Source organism: Onychostoma macrolepis, chromosome 01, assembly GCF_012432095.1.
Source record: "Onychostoma macrolepis isolate SWU-2019 chromosome 01, ASM1243209v1, whole genome shotgun sequence".
Lineage (NCBI taxonomy): Eukaryota > Metazoa > Chordata > Actinopteri > Cypriniformes > Cyprinidae > Onychostoma > Onychostoma macrolepis.
The window spans coordinates 26577893-26595256 of NC_081155.1; the positions used below are offsets into that span (position 1 = coordinate 26577893).

The following is a 17364-nucleotide window of genomic DNA, read 5'->3' on the forward strand; positions in this document are numbered from 1 at the left end:
ACAAATATCATACAAAAAGTCGTTAAACTAAGAACAGAGTTGTTTTATTAACAATTACAATCATCATCAGACACAAGATGTGGTTACGATTACTAGAGGTGTTACCGCTTTAGTTGCGTTATAGAACTAATCTTTTTTTTTTTTCAGTTAAACTGTAATTTCTTTGAAGAGAGGAAAAACTTTACAAAGAGTCACCACTGAGATACAAACAGCTTGTGTTCTAATAGATAAAGTTTGGTCCCAATTCAGTAAGTGGTTAATTCTTCCTTGTCTCTCCTCTTGTTATTTCCCATGTGGAGTTTGTGCCTCTATCCTGAAACCAAAATCAAAATTTAGAAATGTGAACCACAGTGAGTCTTGTAGTGTGCTTCTCAGAAGGGTCCTACAAGAGTTCAAGGGATCAATAAAGAATATGCCAAGGAAAATGTGCATTATAAGGGTAGATAAATGTTTGTTGACTTGAGAAATCTCAGGAAGTCTAATTACTTTGTAATTATGCCTTTGGGTTTTTGAAAATCAAAAGGCATTTCTACAGTGCACCATGCTTAAATAATAACCATGAATTTTCCTTTAAACGCTCTTCTGCACTTAGTCTAATAGGATGAAATCTTACCTTAATGTAGACTCCAAGAGGTGCTAGATTATTCCTTAAGGCATCACAGGCCTTCAGCAAGGGCACTCTGTCTGGCTGTGGATGTCTTTTCTGAATTTCAGAGCCAGTTTGGGGATCTTGTGGAGCTTGATCTTCCACAGAAAGAGCAAATTTACGAACCTTAATCCGAAAATGCACCAATTCCTCTACCACATTATTTAAAACTCCAGAGGAATCATGGACTTCCTAAGGGACACAAGAGTACAAAGGACTTAAAGTGTTGCAGTGATTTAATTTTATGAAGAAAAAGGATGTCAATGCCTTCAAGGAAGAACATTTTTTGGTCATTTTGTTCCAAATTGTTACTCTACAATAAAAACGTACTGCAAGTTTCAAAACTAACTCCCCAGTTTAAAATATGAATTATTTTTATACCCTTTATACCAACGAGTCTCATATTTACATCATGTTTTTACTGTTAGTTATGATGGAAAGTATTTATGAGATTACATAAATCGCATTGCAATAAGGAGAGCACTGCATCGTTTGCCCAGTAGACATGACTGTGTTGGGCTAATGGCAACAGTGTAGTAGCTACACAACTGATCACATGCCACAAAAAAAAAAAAAAAAAGATAAAAAGAAGCTCTCATGCTTGACTTGTGACAGACAATGTGGTCTGTTCTCACGCAATGGTTGAGCTTCTGTTTGCCATATTTGATGTGCTCTATGTATGTGCATTGATCAATGGTTACATGTAAATAAAAGCCTGTATTTAAATCTGTTCATATAAATTATATAAAGCGGTGTCTTGATTCGATTCCATTCCTTTTATGATTTCTTTATGTCATTTTTTAAGTTTAAATTTTTCTTGTTGCACAGACTTTCAATGTATATTAAATATTAAAATGATAACATATTAAATCTTGGTGCCATTTTTGCCCCAAGTGCCCATTAATTTCCGACCCTGATGTATTTCCTATATCTGAACATTACAGAAATTAGGAAGACCTTTCCCAATCCTGCCCCCCTATCTTTCTCCCACTTCACTTCCTGTCAGCTCTGATCTGTCCAAAATTTGGCAAAAATGCCAAAAAATTAATCTTTAAAAATAAAAAAAGAAGTTATTATTGAAAGCCAAAGTATCTTGCAATCAACAATATCTATTGCCTATTGAATATAAATGGTTTAATTTATTTCCTTCCTTCCATCTATTCATCCATCCTAAAAGCTGCTTTGTGAATTTCCTGTGCCACAGAGTGGAATTGCTAATAATAACCACTTCAAAATGAGAATATTTCCCTCATACACCACTCTTCGGTCAAGCAGGCAGTCCTGCTTCTGTACATCACTGAACATTAAATTACACTAGGATTAGGTGAAGTATTTTAACATAAAAATACATGCATTAGTTTTAATGTTTGATCTTTTACCTTTCTGTCCAATAGATCAACTCCAAAAACACCCATGATTTCCCTGACATAGGACAGCATGGCTCCAAATACAGCAGGACTCCTCGGCCCATCAACCTTCAAATACAATTTTTTTTCATCTCTGACTAATAAATATAAATATACAACATCTAATTAAAGATGTACAATTTAAAATGTACAATTTTGTATAATGACAAAGAATTTGAGGCCTCAGTGACCTACCCTATGATGTTACCTTAGTAGCAGGCTGAAGCTGACAGTTGCCATGGTGAATGAGGCTCATAATGGCATCCACAGCTTTTGGGGTGTCAAAATCATCAGCGAGTGCTTTCCGAATGCTGGACTGTGTAGCAGACAACCTTGACCAAACCAAGACAGAGGAGACGAAAAGAAATTGGAGACATTTTCATCATCAGCTCTCTAGTCTACATTCAGTCAAATGTTTGGGAATTATAAACGTATTTATTATGAGGTGTGATTCTATAATTGTTCTGTTCATTGAGTCAAGCCCCTTTTCTATTATCACTATAGCTGTGAATAACACCTGAACCATATTGACAGTGTATGAAGTAACTATAAAAGATGGTGGCATCCATAACAGTGGAAAGTTTTATCCCATCTGACACACGGATTACAGGTCAAAGTGAGGGACATATTTTTCTGTAAAACCAGTTTTGACTGTTTTTTTATTTAAATAAGTGTAAGGCACATACAGACCACAAAACTGGATTTAAATCCTTTGCATGACACACAGCTCATATATCAGTCTCTGCACGCTATCTTATTCATGTCATTCTGCTGTTCAAAATGTATATTAGACCATGACTGTGATCTGTCTTTACCTCTCCCAGAGAATTCCCTCCTCTATAGGCTGGCACTGTAAGTGGCCCTGCATGTAGGCCTGTACATTGTGGCAGAAGGCAGAGATTGTGGACAGGGTAGATCGGGCTTCATTCATGCTTGCATCACTATAGTCAATAGCTGGAAGGTTTAAAAGACCGACAGTAAATGTAAAATATCTGCCCGTTTTTGCTGCAAAACTGCAGGAGGATTACTTTCAGGAGTCCCTTTCAGCATGTAACACATACCTGATCTGTATCTGGTCAGAAGGCAGAAAAGTCGAAACTCATTTGCAGTGTAAGATTTCAGAAAATCCTAGATTATGAAGAGAGTTAGATTTAAAATACACTACTGTATTCATAATATAACACATCATTTTACACTTATATCAGTATAACTTGTTACCTTTATAGTTACATAATTCTTCAAGGATTTTGACATCTTCTCTACGCTTCCTTTCAAATGAAGGTGCCCTTGAAAACAAAGTTTTTATTAAACTTTCTTTCAAGTCAGCAACAATAAAACTAAATTTTCACAGATTCTATGTTACAGTATGTAACCTATAATTTTACAATTACTACTACTTAAACCAGAAGACTAAGGGCATTACCGGAGTGCAGGAAGTAGTTTCCCCATTGTTCACACTGATGATACGCCTCAGACTGGGCAATCTCATTCTCATGATGTGGGAAGGCAAGGTCAATTCCTCCAGAGTGGATGTCCAACTGACTTCCAAACACTGAACTGCAGATAAGAGCAAACAAGTGTTTATGGATGTTATATGATTCTGTTTCATTTTTTCTTTGATGGGGTAAGATTTTATAATACATTCCAATGTGGTATGACAAATGTACATTCCTGTTGCCTTTAATAAATGGGCAATACTGCTACATCTGCCATGCATCCCTAGACATCCATTCCTCACCCATAAAAAAGGGGCTTGTCACTTTTTTTCCCCTTTTATACCTACATCTGTAAAAACATATTTGCATGGCTCCTCAGCAATAAAACTCAAGCGTTCAGATAACCATTTTTTCATAGTGGAGGAGTGAGTTCTGTGATCCTACAAAACCTGGAAACGCATGTGTCATGTGCTCATTCACACGTTCAACACGATGACAAATTTAATTATAGGAAAATAATATAATATTTAATATGTATTCATTTTAATATCCAATTTAAAAAAGGAAAACTGATTGTTTAAATGGTTTTCTTACATTTTAACTCTCAAAATTATGTATGTTATTAAAAAAAGGTGAAAATTAGCAGAAATAACCTATTATTTACATAAGGCAAACATTTAACTATTTAACCAACTAGTAAACCGATTATCCAATCAGATATCCAACCTGTATTGTTAAAAGCGCTATATAAATAAAAGTTACTTGACTTGACTAGTCCTAATTTATATAAATTATTTATTTATTTATTTTTTTAAACCGATTACATGCCTGCTGCCACAAAGGCCAATTTCAAAAGTTCACATGAATACACACGGATATGTGAATACATAAATCACTCTTCTTGTAAACAACTTTCAGCATTTCAGTAGTAAATGTCTCCAATATTGACAATGCATGCACCACGAAGCGCAACCGTTATTGGCATGGCAATGAAAAAACAGTAAGTCTTGCGGAGAGAGAAAAAAAAAAAAAAAAGAGACATTCTGGATTTGGACAACAATAAAATCACAGACTAGCCCTTCTAAATGTTGAAATTACATACACATAAACGTAGACATACACATGATAGACGTACACATAAATAATTACCATCCAAACAGGGCTTAAAGACCTAATGAAAACTGACTTAAATTATAAGGGGGTAAACCTCCATTATGTTGTGTTTCTGTATGAACAGAGGATACATTTCTTCAAGCTACTGCCTTCAACTATGTACACACAGAGTAAATGTACCATTGACATCCATTCAAAATCAGACACAACATCAAAGCAATGCAAAACAAATACCAACATACAGTGATATTTGGTTTGACAGAGCAAATACCTAGCAATCGTAGAACATTCAATGTGCCACCCAGGTCTTCCTTGTCCCCAAGGTGATTCCCAATGAGGTTCATGTGGTTTGAATGCTTTCCACAGAGCAAAATCCCTTGGATCTCTTTTATCCTGAGACCCTAAAATACAAGAAACGGTTAATTACTCAACATTATCTAGGTTAGCTTCTAATACATTTTAATTATGAAAAATTGACTTCTCTTAACCACAGACATGGCATGTATTAACAGTAATATAATTTTAGTTCATTATTCAAGTTAGCCCAATAACAATTTTTTATCATAAATGTGCAGTGGAAAAACGTGTGATTAAAGAAACTATATATTTACTGTATTTACATTTACTGTTATTGATGACGAAGACTTCCAAGAAAAAACAAAATATCATAAACATACCCAGCTCCCCAACAACCCCTCCAAGGTTCACAAGCTTGCCATAGCGGTTACCAATTGACTGAGTGTCGAAGTAAACGTTCCCTGGATCAACAAATAATACTGGATATTCAGTTTTCTATTTTTCATCTTTTATTCACTGTTGGGGAAAAAAATTAAACAAGAAGGCCTTGACCTGTAAATGTCAACAAAATAGAGAGTGGCACCTTGACTTGTGACATAGGCATGTCCATTTCCGATAATACGCTCTATAAAAGCTACAATCTGGGGTATGTTGTCTGTCACCCTCATGTATACAGCTGGAGGAAGAACCTGGAAAATGAACAAAGATCAGTCAAATAAATATTTTAGACAAGATAAACCCCAACCAACCAAAAGTGGTGATTTACCCGCAGTGCTTGCATGTCCCTCTTAAACTCTTCCTCATGCATTCTTGCTAGGACAGTGGGCGAGATGTTCTGCTGCAAAATACATAAAATAATTTTTTTTACATGTGTTAAAATTGCTAAATCCTTCAACATAAATGACTAATCTTGTATTTACTGAAACAGAAGTTAAACAATATATTATCAGTTAACACTTACCTCAAGGCTTCTTTGTATTATTTTATCATCAATGTCAGTGATGACCATGACGTGGATGACATTAATTTCAAAAATTCTGGATAAGATCCTTTGTAGAATGTCAAATCTGACATATGAGCTGCATGCAAGGAAGAAAAAAAGATGGAATGAATAAAGTAAAAATGTAATATAATCTAATTATAATCAAGATTACATGTAATCAGTTACTAGAACAACAAAAAAATTACTAAACCTTCCACCTAAAATTAAAATGGAAAATATTAATTAAAAACTCTATTATCTCAATACTACTAAAATAACACTACAACAAACTGTGCTTCTTTCAACGTTCTGCATCTAGTTATCAAGCAGAAAAACTTACCACGCATGACCGAGATGGGCATGATCATAAACAGTAGGTCCACAGCTATACCTGGAAGTGACAGAAGAACGTGTAAAGTACATGTAAGAAAATCTCACTTGACGTTATGGACTACTGTGTGCCTTACCAGGTAGCAATTCTTTCTTGTGCCAAAACCAGAGGTTCTTTCTGCTTGGTGAGACTGTTGTAAGTCTTCACACCGGTGTCAAACCCCGCTGGTTTTATCCACTTTCTCTCCGCTCTGCTGCATATATTATGACTGGACAGCAATGCCGTTTTTGTAACACCGTTATGAATCGAATGCCTGATTCTAAAGCCAGAATTAAGCAGTCTTACATTTGCAATCAATGCTAAAGGAAGCCTCATTTTCATCTTACTGCATTTGGTGGTTATAATAGTAATAAAGATGTTGCATAACCTTGACGATCAATATCTCTACACATTTTAGCGTGTTTTCCGATTTGGATTGATGACCTGCGTAGATTTAGCCATCTGTTCATAGTCTAACGTCCTCAATGTGACTACACGACCCGTTTCTTTTCAGTGTCATCACATGGAAAGTTCAGCTACTAGTAAGGGTCCATAACTCTCAACACACCACCAAACTGTCACATTGACACACAGATCTCTCGATCTCTTTCGGCTGTTTTGCAGTGGGTTCTTCTTCTACTAGTACTTTTTTAATGGCAACCTACTCTACACTGTCGCCACCTACAGTACTGAGCCGCGAACAGTATCCTTCTTATATACATGAGCTCAAAAGATTTCCTTTCTAACTCTGCAGTGCCATTCACTACTGCATAGATAAATTTGCCTGCTTATTCTACACTTGCTTCTATGTTTCACTCGACAAGATGCTTCGGAAAATGTTTGGTGCGGACTCTAACTTTTGGATTTCATGAGCCTGCTGTAGAGGACATCCTCCATACGCAGCACTATGCCCTCCTCCACAACCGCAACACTTCAGCTCAGTTCCTTCTTGACATTTCCCATACTCATGCTCTCCTGCACATCTTGAACATCACCTTTCCCCTCACAAACAGCAACAGTGTGTCCTATGTGCTGACAATAACAACACAAAGGGGGTGCATATTCCCATACCAATACATTTATGAAACATAACCTCACCTTTAAAGGAAGATTACTGTCTTCAAATGTATCTACACAAAAAAAAAAAAAAATATGACATTTTTGACTATCCTGTCATCAGTTTTTAGCTGGAGCAATTTCAAACCTCCAAACACGTTTCCTTTAATTTCCTCCAAAGATAGGCCTATATTTAAGATACATTACTTCACACTTTTTCAGACAAATGGCTTTTAGAACCTTTGCTTTTTGTTCTCATCATAACACTTAAGACTCACTTACCTAGATAGGCTGCCCCTTATACTGTCCCTATTTCTTTTTCTAACGCTTTTGGTCATTTGACAGGATGTATGTATTGTTCTGCTTGTTTTACACACTTGATCATAACTTTGATTTCTTCTTCTCCACCATTGCTTACCATTCCTTGCCTTATATTTCTGGTTCTATTTCTATTGAATGTTTGTTCATAATCAAACTCATCACGTTATCCTTTATTCTTTTTTTTTATGATATCGTACTTCATGGAATTCCATAGTATGATTTGCTCCATTCGTCAAATCATCCATTATTTCTGCCTACTTCAAGTGAAGCACCACTTCTGATTTTGGTCCTTTTTCGTAATTCATATAATGATATGTAAACTTTCCATCAAAAAGTGGTTGCCTGTCCAACTTCTCGTTGACCTCACTCCCTAGCCTCTTCCTAGTGGGGTCAAGATCGGCCACGAACTCAAAAGCAAGGCAAATAACAATAAGCGGATTCCAAAGAGTTTTTTTTTTTTTGTGCCATTGAAGGGCACTTTGGGAAGGGGGTGGCATTTGTAGGGACTTTTCAAATGAAAGTGAACAACCGAACCCCTTCACGAACTAAGGGCTCTTCCAAAAGTCCATCAGTGAAACAATGGTCTCTTAAAGGAAGTGATTTACGTTTGAGATCATGAAATCTTGGGTTACAAGTTCTCGCAATGCATTCTGAAGCAAAATGTAAGTAGAATAATTCACTTTGTCTTTAATTTGTAATACAAAATATTTTTGTCAGTGATAGAAACATGAATGAGGAAGCTTAAGTGTAAGCAAGTTCAGTTTTTTGGAAAATTTTTATTAGTAGCTATGCTATCTAAATGTGACTACCTGCAGTAATTTGAAATTAGACAGACTAATGAATAAATAATAATGAATATTTATTTGCAACAACAGATGTAGTGCTGGAGGCTGCACACTCACACAGCGGAGGTCAGTCGGTTCACTTCACTAAGGGAGGTCCAAACGTTTACACAAGACAACAATGTCCTACACCCTTCAATAAAGTAAACCCTTGAGGACCACTGTCCTGCAGAGTTTAGCCCCAAGCCTAATTAAAAGCACAACCAGCTAATCAAGGTCTTCAGGATTACTAAAAGCTTCCAGGCAGGTGTTTTGGAGCTGGTTGCACTCTCCAGGACCGGAGTTTAACATGATAGGGATCTGCACTTTTGTTTGGAATTCACCCCATAACATGACACTAACCTGAAAAACTATAAGTTACTGCAGTACTCAGGAGTGTCATCCACCGATCCAAATAACAAATTCGGTAACACAAATTTAATAACTTTATTCTTGTAGCCTAAATGCTTTTTAGTGATGAGACTGTATTTTTAAGTGGGAGGAGTTCATAGCCTTAAGCTCCACCCGCAAGATGTCACGGCGAGATAGGCTCAGGCTGCTACACATGAACGAAAACGTTTACATCGCTGTTCACAATTACCGCATAATGTAACAAAAACAGTTTAGTAAAAGGGCACAGACAATATCTTCGATAGGTTCTCTCATGTGCGTTTCTATCTTCCTTAGAGCTGCTTACAACCAGAATGTTTTTGCCCTTTCGGCCGTTTCCAATGGATCCAGAAATCCACTCAGTAGGTGACACTATAATCCCGAGTGGAACAATTGTGAAAAGCACAGTAAAAAACAAGTCACGGGAGCCCATATACACAGTAGGCTATGTGTACATGGGGAGTCCTTATGCTACATTGACGCATGCGCATCTGATTTACTCTTCCCAAGTGTTTGAAACACGCATCTCCACGCTGGAGTCAAGTATTGCGACACTGGAATATTGTCACTGTAACATATAATGGACAACACTATAAATCTTATGAATATAGTAATTTTCATTTATTGTGCACGTTGATGTGAACTATGTTTGTTTGTGGTCTACAGTTTCCCAAGGATTATTCTGACCGAGTAGATATTTTTGTCTTTGGTCATTGACGATTTCTTCCTACAAATCTAACGTAGAAAAAAGCAACTAAAATGCTGAATACTACCAGCTGGGACCCACTGCACATCGCTAACTATGTTGGAGAATACTTGGACTTGATTGAGTCTTTACCATTCGACCTGCAAAGAAATGTGTCTCTTATGAGAGAAATTGACTCCAAATACCAAGGTAACGTTTCCCTTTTTCTCAAACGCTTGTTTGTGTTCATATTCCACATGTGGCAGCTGTGGGAATTAATTTATCGCTTTAGATAGGGCGAAACATATAGCTTTGATTAGACATCTTAGTCAATGATTCGCTTTCATAATGTGCTTTTTTGCCATTATGATTTTAGAAGTAGGCTACTACATTTGATATAGCCTAACAAAAGACTCGTTCGTGTCAAATCCCAACAATTTCGGAAATGGCGACTGACTTCATTTGTTTCTACTTTGTTGTCGGTCGTTTACGTCTCTTGGGTTGGTCAGATCTTGAATTACAGAAATATGCAAGATTCGCAGCTAATTCTAGCTGGTGTCATCAAATAACAGCAAAAATGTAAATCCCAGCAGTTAAACCCACTCTGCGATTAAAAATAAATTAAAGGCAAAATCATTTAACTGAAAATCAATTTGTGATTCCAGTTGTTCACTTATTTTTTACAGTTACTTGCTGTCTACTAGACTGATCGGTTGTATTATGCTGTCTTGTGTTTGAAAAATTTATCTTGGGTAAAAATATTGCCATTTGCATATGCGGGTTCATTCTTTCTTACTTGCTGGATATATTTCGTTCATGTCGGTTTATTTATTTTGTTGTTGTTGTTGTCAGTCAGATGAAGTAGGCTAAGCAAGCTCATTGGATTTGGTAGGATAGAAATGAGCGTGCAAAGTACACAACTGCTTTTTTTATAACGGTAGCACACATGCTCCACCTTATTTGGTTTTGGATTGGTTTTGTGTGGGAAACATTTCTGGCTTGAAAGCGCTGCAGTTGGTGGGAAGAAACTGTCAATTCATTTTAAGTCCGCCCATTTAGGTCGCATTCGGGCGTGTGACTGGTTTTTGAATATTACATGGGCGGATCTTGATTTGCTATTTTTAAATAGGGATTGGTGTTTACCAGCCCTTGGAGCCAAATTTCATACTGAAAGTTAAACTTCAAGGTTAAGTACATTTGAAGCTGTCCAGTATTGCATTAATAGTTCACCCAAAAATGGAAATTCTGTAATAAATTACTTACCCATGTTGTTTCAAACACATAATACTTCGGTTAATTTTCAAAACATAAGATATTTTCATGAAACCTGAGAGATTTCTGTCCATCCATTAAAAGTACAGGTAACCACAACCTATAAAGATCCAAAAAGGTCATTAAGGCACTGTAAAATAAATCCTCATGAATCAAGCAGTTTAACCCAAATCTTTTGTAGAGATATAATTTCTTTATATGATGAACAGATTTAAATTAGGCTTTTATTCATATGGATTAATTTTATGGCACCTTTTATGGGGTTTTTGGATTTTAGTTTTGGAGGGATGGAAACCTCTCAGGTTTCATTAAATATATCTTAATTTGTGTTTGACACATTTTTGTAATTTCAGTTGGAATCTAATCTAATTCACTGCTTTGACCAACAGAAAGCTTGCTTGAATATAAAGTAGCTTATATATGAGCTGTGCTTCATACATATCTACACTGTTGGCAATAGGCAATGGAGCTTTTTTTTCTTTGCCTGTGCAATTTTGCTAATGTGACCACACAGAAGTCAGAATATTAAATTATATTCACAATAAATGTTTTTGTCATTTCAGAACTCCTCAAAGAGTTAGATGAGGCATATGAGAAACACTGCCATGAAGAGGACCCCATCCAGCAAAAGCGCTTGCTACACTGTATCCAAAGAGCCCTTATCCGAAGTCAGGAACTGGGTGATGAGAAGATCCAACTTGCTAGTCAGATGGTGGAGATGGTGGAAAATCGTAGCCGGCAAGTGGACAGTCTTGCTGAGCTTCTAGAAACCAGACATGAACCCCAAGAAAGCATGACCGCTACTACCATGTCTTCCATTTTTCCCAGCAAGAGAAGAGAGGAGGAGAAAAGAAGAGAGGAATCCCTTGGTTCAATAGAAAGTCTTTCTGGAGCAAACAAGCGCTCCAGACGTCAGAAAAACAGTAATATTGAGACTCAGGAGAACATCTCTACAGTTCACCATGATGAAGAGACCGGCAGCATTGTCAGGGAGAAGCGGAATAAAACCTCAAAGAAAAAGAAGAAGTCTAAAGCCAGAGCTGACAGAGAGCCTTCACCTACAGATCTACCTATTGATCCGAATGAGCCTACTTACTGCCTGTGTGAGCAGGTGTCATTTGGGGAGATGATTGGGTGTGATAATGATGAATGTCCAATTGAATGGTTCCATTTCTCATGTGTTGGGCTTAATCACAAACCCAAAGGGAAGTGGTATTGTCCAAAATGTAGGGGAGACACAGAGAAAACCATGGACAAAGCCTTGGAAAAAGCAAAAAAGGAGAGGGCATATAACAGGTAGCCCATATTGGCTGACCTCAAACAACTAATCATATGGATTTATGCTTTGTTTTCTGTGTCATCTGGAGACTCGTTTCAGATAATCACTTATGAAGTACCATCTAAGGGCTTGAACTCAGCTGCTCTCTGAGAGGCAGAAATAATTTTTTGTTGTTTTGTTTAAAGAGCATTTAATTTAAATGGATATTTCATATGAAGCATAACTGAATCTTTAGTCGTGTGATATGTTGTATTGTTTATGTGAATGAGCTTTCATTGTCAGTCATGCATGTATCTAGTGTATCTTATAAAAACCTTAATATAAATGTTTGAAAAATGCTCTTCAGACATTTAACAATGTTTCTTCTTCTGTGGTTAAAAATTACCATTCTCGTTTTGATGAATTTTTTTTTTTCTTGACCACATTAAAACAAACAAAAAGACAACAGACTGATCATACTCAAATCCTATACACGAAATTCAATGTGTATTATTATAATATAGTTCACGAGGCAATCAATAACACATGGAATAGTAAAAAGAACACACACTTTCAGGCATGTAACAGAACACACACAAAAACAGCATAACAGGATCACATCAGTTCCAATTGGGGCATGGATAGTTCAAGGATGGCAGGCTGGCACCATGTCCATTGAGTTTGGTTTTTCTTGGGGGAAAAAATGGCCCTTGGATATATCATCATATAGTCCAGGTTTCTAGGCTGACACCATGTCTGTCACTTTTTTAACAGAAAATGACCAGGCGATATTGGCTGAGCACAAGTTCTCCAAGTGAAAAAGGATGGATTTTGATTAAAGTGCATTAGAACGGTATGAGAGTGGTGTGTGAGACAGGGGAGGGGTGGAAAAGTGAAAAAACTTCCTCACAATTCACTCAACTAAACTATAATCACACAAAGTTCTGTGCTCTGCAGTGTATGGTCAGCTGTCCCTCCAGCTCTGCTCAACAATAGCCGACACACGCTTCTCATACTCCCGTTTGTTCTCCTGGTAAAGTTGAGCTGCTTGGCTGTTAGCTGGACTGTTAGGGTTTGGTTCATCAAGCAAAGACTGGGGGAAAACCAACAGGAAAACAAGCTGGTCAAGCTGTGTTCTGATTTACTTTTATACTTATAATGGTAAAAAGCAATATTTCACCTGGATTGAGGTAAGAATTGATGACACATCATAAGTTGGACTCCAACGATTTTGTAGGATGTCAAGACATATGCTTCCATCTGCATATACTATAATATCATTGAAAGAGAAAGGTGTTGTTAATGGAATAGTTCACCCAAAAATGAACATTTGCTTAATATACTTTATTATGTTTCTTAATAGGAACACATTTGGAGAAATTTTTTTGACATCACTTGGATCCTCTGCAGTGAATGGGTGCCATCAGAATGAGAGTCAGAACAGTTCATAAAAATATAATGCACATCCAGTCTATGAAGTGAACAGCTGTGTGCTTGTAAGAAACAAATATGTCAAGGTGTTAACTTCAAACTACTGCCTCCGACTAAAACAAGTCCATAATTCATACTAATGTTTCCTCGAGTGAAGAAGTCCATCCCCTGTTGTCCTTTCATGTCAAAATCGACCAACATGTTTATATAGAACTGTTTTTTTCTTGTAAACTGTACTTGATCTGTGCATATTTCTCTCCTGATTCAGATGAGGCAACTTGTTCCACTGGAGGAAGCCATATTATCGATAAAGGACTGATATTTTGGCCAGAAGCAAAGGTTTGAAGGTAAAACAACTTTATGATGGATTTGTTTCTTACAAACACACAACTATTCACTTCAAAAGAAAAGACATTAATTTATGGACTGGACACGTGGATTATTGTGGGTTTTTATCAGCTTGCCTGAACAGTCATTCTGACGGCATCCATTCACTGCAGGGGATCTACTGGTTAGCAAGTGATGTAATGCTCAATTTATCCATATCTTTTCCTAGAAGAAACAATTTCATCTACATCTTGGATGGCTCGAGGGGGAGTACATTTTCAGCAAATATTCATTTTGGGTTGAACTATTTCCTTAAGTCATGTCAAGAATGCCATATGCTATAAAAATGCCATATTAATGGTTGTGAATGACAAACAAAAAACTAAATCTTACCATTAGGATGAAACATTTTTGAGATGAATCTGACTGTGGGTGGTTTATTTGGGTATTCTTCTGTGAATTCTACAGTCAGTTTGAATGTACCTATAACAAAAACAGGTTTAGAGCATGAATACAAAATACATCTCTTAAATTACTAGAACTTATGGACCTCAAGAAGTAATGTTTATATTTACCATCTTCAAAGGGAGTTCCTTCTGGCCTGTGAAAACAAGAATGAAAAGTGGTCACATTTGGATAACCACAATAATGCCACCACGTCAGCTCTTGCTTTTAGTTTCAGTGCTTGAAAACACACCGGTAGACTAGTCAAGACAAGTACCAAAGGACGGTTTTATGCCAAATGAATATTTGACAAAATGCTCGGGTTTCAGAATAAAGAAACGCGAACCTGGAAAGATGCTAAACTTGGTTTAGTCCACAGCACAAACCTGCTCACAAGTACTTACCCAAATATCACTGCATTCCATACCATGATATTATTTTCTGACGGAGCACCGCTAACACCAGCTGGAGGATCCTCTTGAAGTCTGGTGTGTTTGTTTCAAAACAAATAAAGGAGCCAGATTAGATTTCGAAAGGTCCAAATAAACTAAACAAATAACTTTCCTTTTAAAATACATTTAACAGATCAGCAGTTTTACTCAAATGAAAACTGGCCGATATGACAAAGAGCTTTTTTACATTTCCTGCAATCAAAATAGTTCCCTTCTAAAGGTTTCTTCACGTTCAGGTCTTTTTAAGGTACATCCGGGCTCAGTAAACAACAGCTCCTCGTATATATGTATATATATATATATTCATGCTTCACCTTTTAAAATCTCTCATGAGTCGCCTTCGTGCTGGAGTAGACATTGCTAAAACTGTACAAGAGTCGGATATAAATTCCCGTTGTATAATTTACAATAATATTTTCCCTTCTCTCGAAAGGTCCTCGACTCGAAATTTGCTTTTCGGCTCTGCTTGGAGGATTTCTACACGGAATACAGACGATACCACTGTCATACGCGCGGGGGTGGAAAATTATTAACCATATTTGGAACTAAGTTAATAATGTAGATTGCCATTAAAAATAACTCGTACCATTTAAATGATCTACAAATGTAATATTCGTGATTTAATTCAATATATGTATGCTGTTGTATTTAGTATATCATAGCAGTTAGATGGGTTAAGAATGCTGACCCCACCCCCTTTTCGAGGCATTAACTCGAAGATCCATGTGTTACAGGCGGAGCGCTAATGACGTTTAGGCCTCGCAGTAAAGGTCGACGCAGAAGACAGGTGACACCCGTGTGTCCAAACACGTGAGACAGGAGACCGAGGTGGGCCTATCAACATCCACAGTTTGCTAATCAAATTTCATCTTTTGTTGTGCACCACGACCTGTCTTTATTTCAGACATGGCATGATGGATTTCAAAACAAAGTAACTTTTAAAATGTATGCATATACCCTGCACTATGTGTGTGTGTGTGTGTGTGTGTGTGTGTGTGTATATATATATATATATATATATATATATATATATATATATATATATATATGTGTGTGTGTATACAGTGCCCTCAAAAGTATTGGAACAGTGAAGACAATATTGTTCTGTTGGCTGTGGAGTCAAGACATTTGCAAATATGATGAAAAGGTGAATTTGAGACAAAACTACAGAATGTCACATTGTATTATTAGCCGTTTCAACACACATATGTTTTACCAAATAAAAAGAACAGCACTTTTTGAGTTCATCCCACTCTGATGTGAGCATAAGTATTGGGACAGTTGAACATAAGACAGATATAAAGTTATTATTTAGTTGCAGATCCCTTGCGCACTATCACAGCAGTGAGTCTGTGACCCATAGACATCACCAGACTCTTGGTCTCATCCTTTGAAATACTTTTCCCAGCCTTTAATGCAGCCAATTCCAATTGTTGCTTGTTTTGGGGAGTTTCTGCCTTTACTCTCCTCTTCAGCTGGTGAAATTCATGTTCAATGGGATTTAAATCTGGAGATTGACTTGGGCAATCTAAGACTTTCCATTTCTTTGCCCTTATAAATTCCTTGACTGAACTGGCAGGGTGTTTTGGGTCATTGTCCTGATGCACTATGAAGCACTTCCCAATGAATCTGGTGGTATTTTCTTGAATATTGGTAGGCAAGATGGTTTTGTACTCTTCCAAATTCATTCTGCTACTGTCATCATACATTAAGTCATCAGTAAAGTTGAGAGGGCCTGTTCCAGAGGCAGCCATGCATGCCCATGCCATGACACCCCCTCCACCATGCTTTACAGATGAGGCTGTATGCTTGGGATCATTGCAGTTCCCTTTTTTTTCTCCACATTTTTGCTTTCTGAGACATCTTTGTCTCATCGGTCCATAAACACAGTTCCAAAACTCTTCTGGCTCACCTTTGTGCTTTTTTGCAAACTCTAATCTTGCCTTTCTATTTTTGGAGCTGGTCAGAGGTTTGTATCTTGCTGTGTAGCATCTGTAATTCTGTGTCAAAGTCTCCTGAGGACAGTAAATTGTCAGAGCATCACCCCAGCTTTCTGGAAGTTGTTGGTGATTTTACAGACACGTCTTTTAGGATTCATTTTCACAGCTTTTATGATTTGTCTGTCATCAACTACTGTTGTTTTCTCAGCCGATCAGGTAGTTATTGGTTGCTGGTGGTTTCCAAACTCTTGATTTCTCCATGCCCTTTGTTTTTGCTATAGCTCTAATTGACCTCCTCTTTTCTTTTAGCATCCAAATTGCTTGCTTTTCTCTCAAAGTCAGCTCCCTCATCTTCATCCTGGTTTGTGTGTGTGTCATCATGCAGAATTAATGGATATAACTGATATGACACATTCCTTGCTTTTAATATCTGAAGAATTAATGCAACAGGACACAGCTGATCACTTAGAAAGACCTGTGAGGCAACTGTTCCAATACTTATGCTCACATCAGATAGAGGGATGAAACTCTAAAAATGCTGAACTTCTTAGCTGGTAAAACATATGTGTTGAATCACCCAATAATAAAATGTGACATTGTGTAGTTTTGTCTCGTATTCATCTTTTAATCATATTTGTAAATGTCTTGACTCCACAGCCAACAGAGCAATTTTGTCTTTACGGTTCCAATACTGTTGGAGGGCACTGTATATATATG

At 37.0% G+C, this 17364-nt stretch overlaps 3 protein-coding genes across 8 annotated transcripts; 1 reads left to right on the forward strand and 2 right to left on the reverse strand.

Moving 5' to 3' along the window:
• Positions 1-22: 22 nt before the first annotated feature.
• Positions 23-6946, reverse strand: cars2 (cysteinyl-tRNA synthetase 2, mitochondrial). 2 transcript variants are annotated; one of them, XM_058777829.1, is made up of 15 exons: positions 6348-6946; positions 6221-6271; positions 5860-5977; positions 5665-5736; positions 5482-5587; positions 5279-5359; positions 4873-5002; positions 3476-3609; positions 3271-3338; positions 3114-3180; positions 2868-3006; positions 2261-2384; positions 2026-2121; positions 614-838; positions 23-313 (listed from the first exon to the last, which is right to left on the reverse strand). In XM_058777829.1, the coding sequence occupies exons 1-15, from the start codon at positions 6590-6592 to the stop codon at positions 257-259; spliced, it is 1713 nt and encodes a 570-aa protein (XP_058633812.1). In that variant the 5' UTR covers positions 6593-6946; the 3' UTR covers positions 23-256. The 2 variants fall into 2 exon arrangements, with proteins under 2 accessions (XP_058633812.1, XP_058633818.1); XM_058777835.1 differs by lacking the exon at positions 5279-5359.
• LOC131541862 (inhibitor of growth protein 1-like) lies at positions 6312-12101 on the forward strand. 5 transcript variants are annotated; one of them, XM_058777853.1, is made up of 3 exons: positions 6312-6350; positions 9583-9733; positions 11359-12101. In XM_058777853.1, exons 1-3 carry the CDS (start codon positions 6327-6329, stop codon positions 12093-12095), a joined length of 912 nt encoding a protein of 303 aa, XP_058633836.1. In that variant the 5' UTR covers positions 6312-6326; the 3' UTR covers positions 12096-12101. The 5 variants fall into 5 exon arrangements, with proteins under 5 accessions (XP_058633836.1, XP_058633861.1, XP_058633852.1 ...); XM_058777878.1 differs by lacking the exon at positions 6312-6350 and adding an exon at positions 8640-8875; XM_058777869.1 differs by lacking the exon at positions 6312-6350 and adding an exon at positions 8641-8875 and having other exon boundaries at positions 9505-9733.
• A 908-nt stretch (positions 12102-13009) lies between these two features.
• On the reverse strand, positions 13010-15257 carry LOC131541895 (ubiquitin-conjugating enzyme E2 A-like). The gene is made up of 6 exons (XM_058777904.1): positions 15022-15257; positions 14660-14740; positions 14387-14412; positions 14205-14294; positions 13234-13322; positions 13010-13146 (listed from the first exon to the last, which is right to left on the reverse strand). The coding sequence occupies exons 1-6, from the start codon at positions 15063-15065 to the stop codon at positions 13018-13020; spliced, it is 459 nt and encodes a 152-aa protein (XP_058633887.1). The 5' UTR covers positions 15066-15257; the 3' UTR covers positions 13010-13017.
• Positions 15258-17364: the final 2107 nt, after the last annotated feature.

What these genes read in the sequence shown, in the direction of transcription:
- cars2 (XM_058777829.1), bottom strand. Translation starts at nt 6,592, where the DNA reads ATGAAAATGAGGCTTCCTTTAGCATTGATTGCAAATGTAAGACTGCTT. An exon ending in TCTGACCAGATACAGATCAG is followed by an intron (nt 3,007 to 3,113) that starts GTATGTGTTACA and finishes TAAACCTTCCAG; the next exon opens with CTATTGACTATAGTGATGCA. An exon ending in CTCTTGGAGTCTACATTAAG is followed by an intron (nt 314 to 613) that starts GTAAGATTTCAT and finishes TTTTGGTTTCAG; the next exon opens with GATAGAGGCACAAACTCCAC.
- LOC131541862 (XM_058777847.1), top strand. Translation starts at nt 9,153, where the DNA reads ATGTTTTTGCCCTTTCGGCCGTTTCCAATGGATCCAGAAATCCACTCA. An exon ending in TGGATCCAGAAATCCACTCA is followed by an intron (nt 9,201 to 9,582) that starts GTAGGTGACACT and finishes AATCTAACGTAG; the next exon opens with AAAAAAGCAACTAAAATGCT. An exon ending in AATTGACTCCAAATACCAAG is followed by an intron (nt 9,734 to 11,358) that starts GTAACGTTTCCC and finishes TTGTCATTTCAG; the next exon opens with AACTCCTCAAAGAGTTAGAT.
- LOC131541895 (XM_058777904.1), bottom strand. Translation starts at nt 15,065, where the DNA reads ATGTCTACTCCAGCACGAAGGCGACTCATGAGAGATTTTAAAAG. An exon ending in TGGAATGCAGTGATATTTGG is followed by an intron (nt 14,413 to 14,659) that starts GTAAGTACTTGT and finishes TTGTTTTCACAG; the next exon opens with GCCAGAAGGAACTCCCTTTG. An exon ending in AAAAATGTTTCATCCTAATG is followed by an intron (nt 13,323 to 14,204) that starts GTAAGATTTAGT and finishes ATGATATTATAG; the next exon opens with TATATGCAGATGGAAGCATA.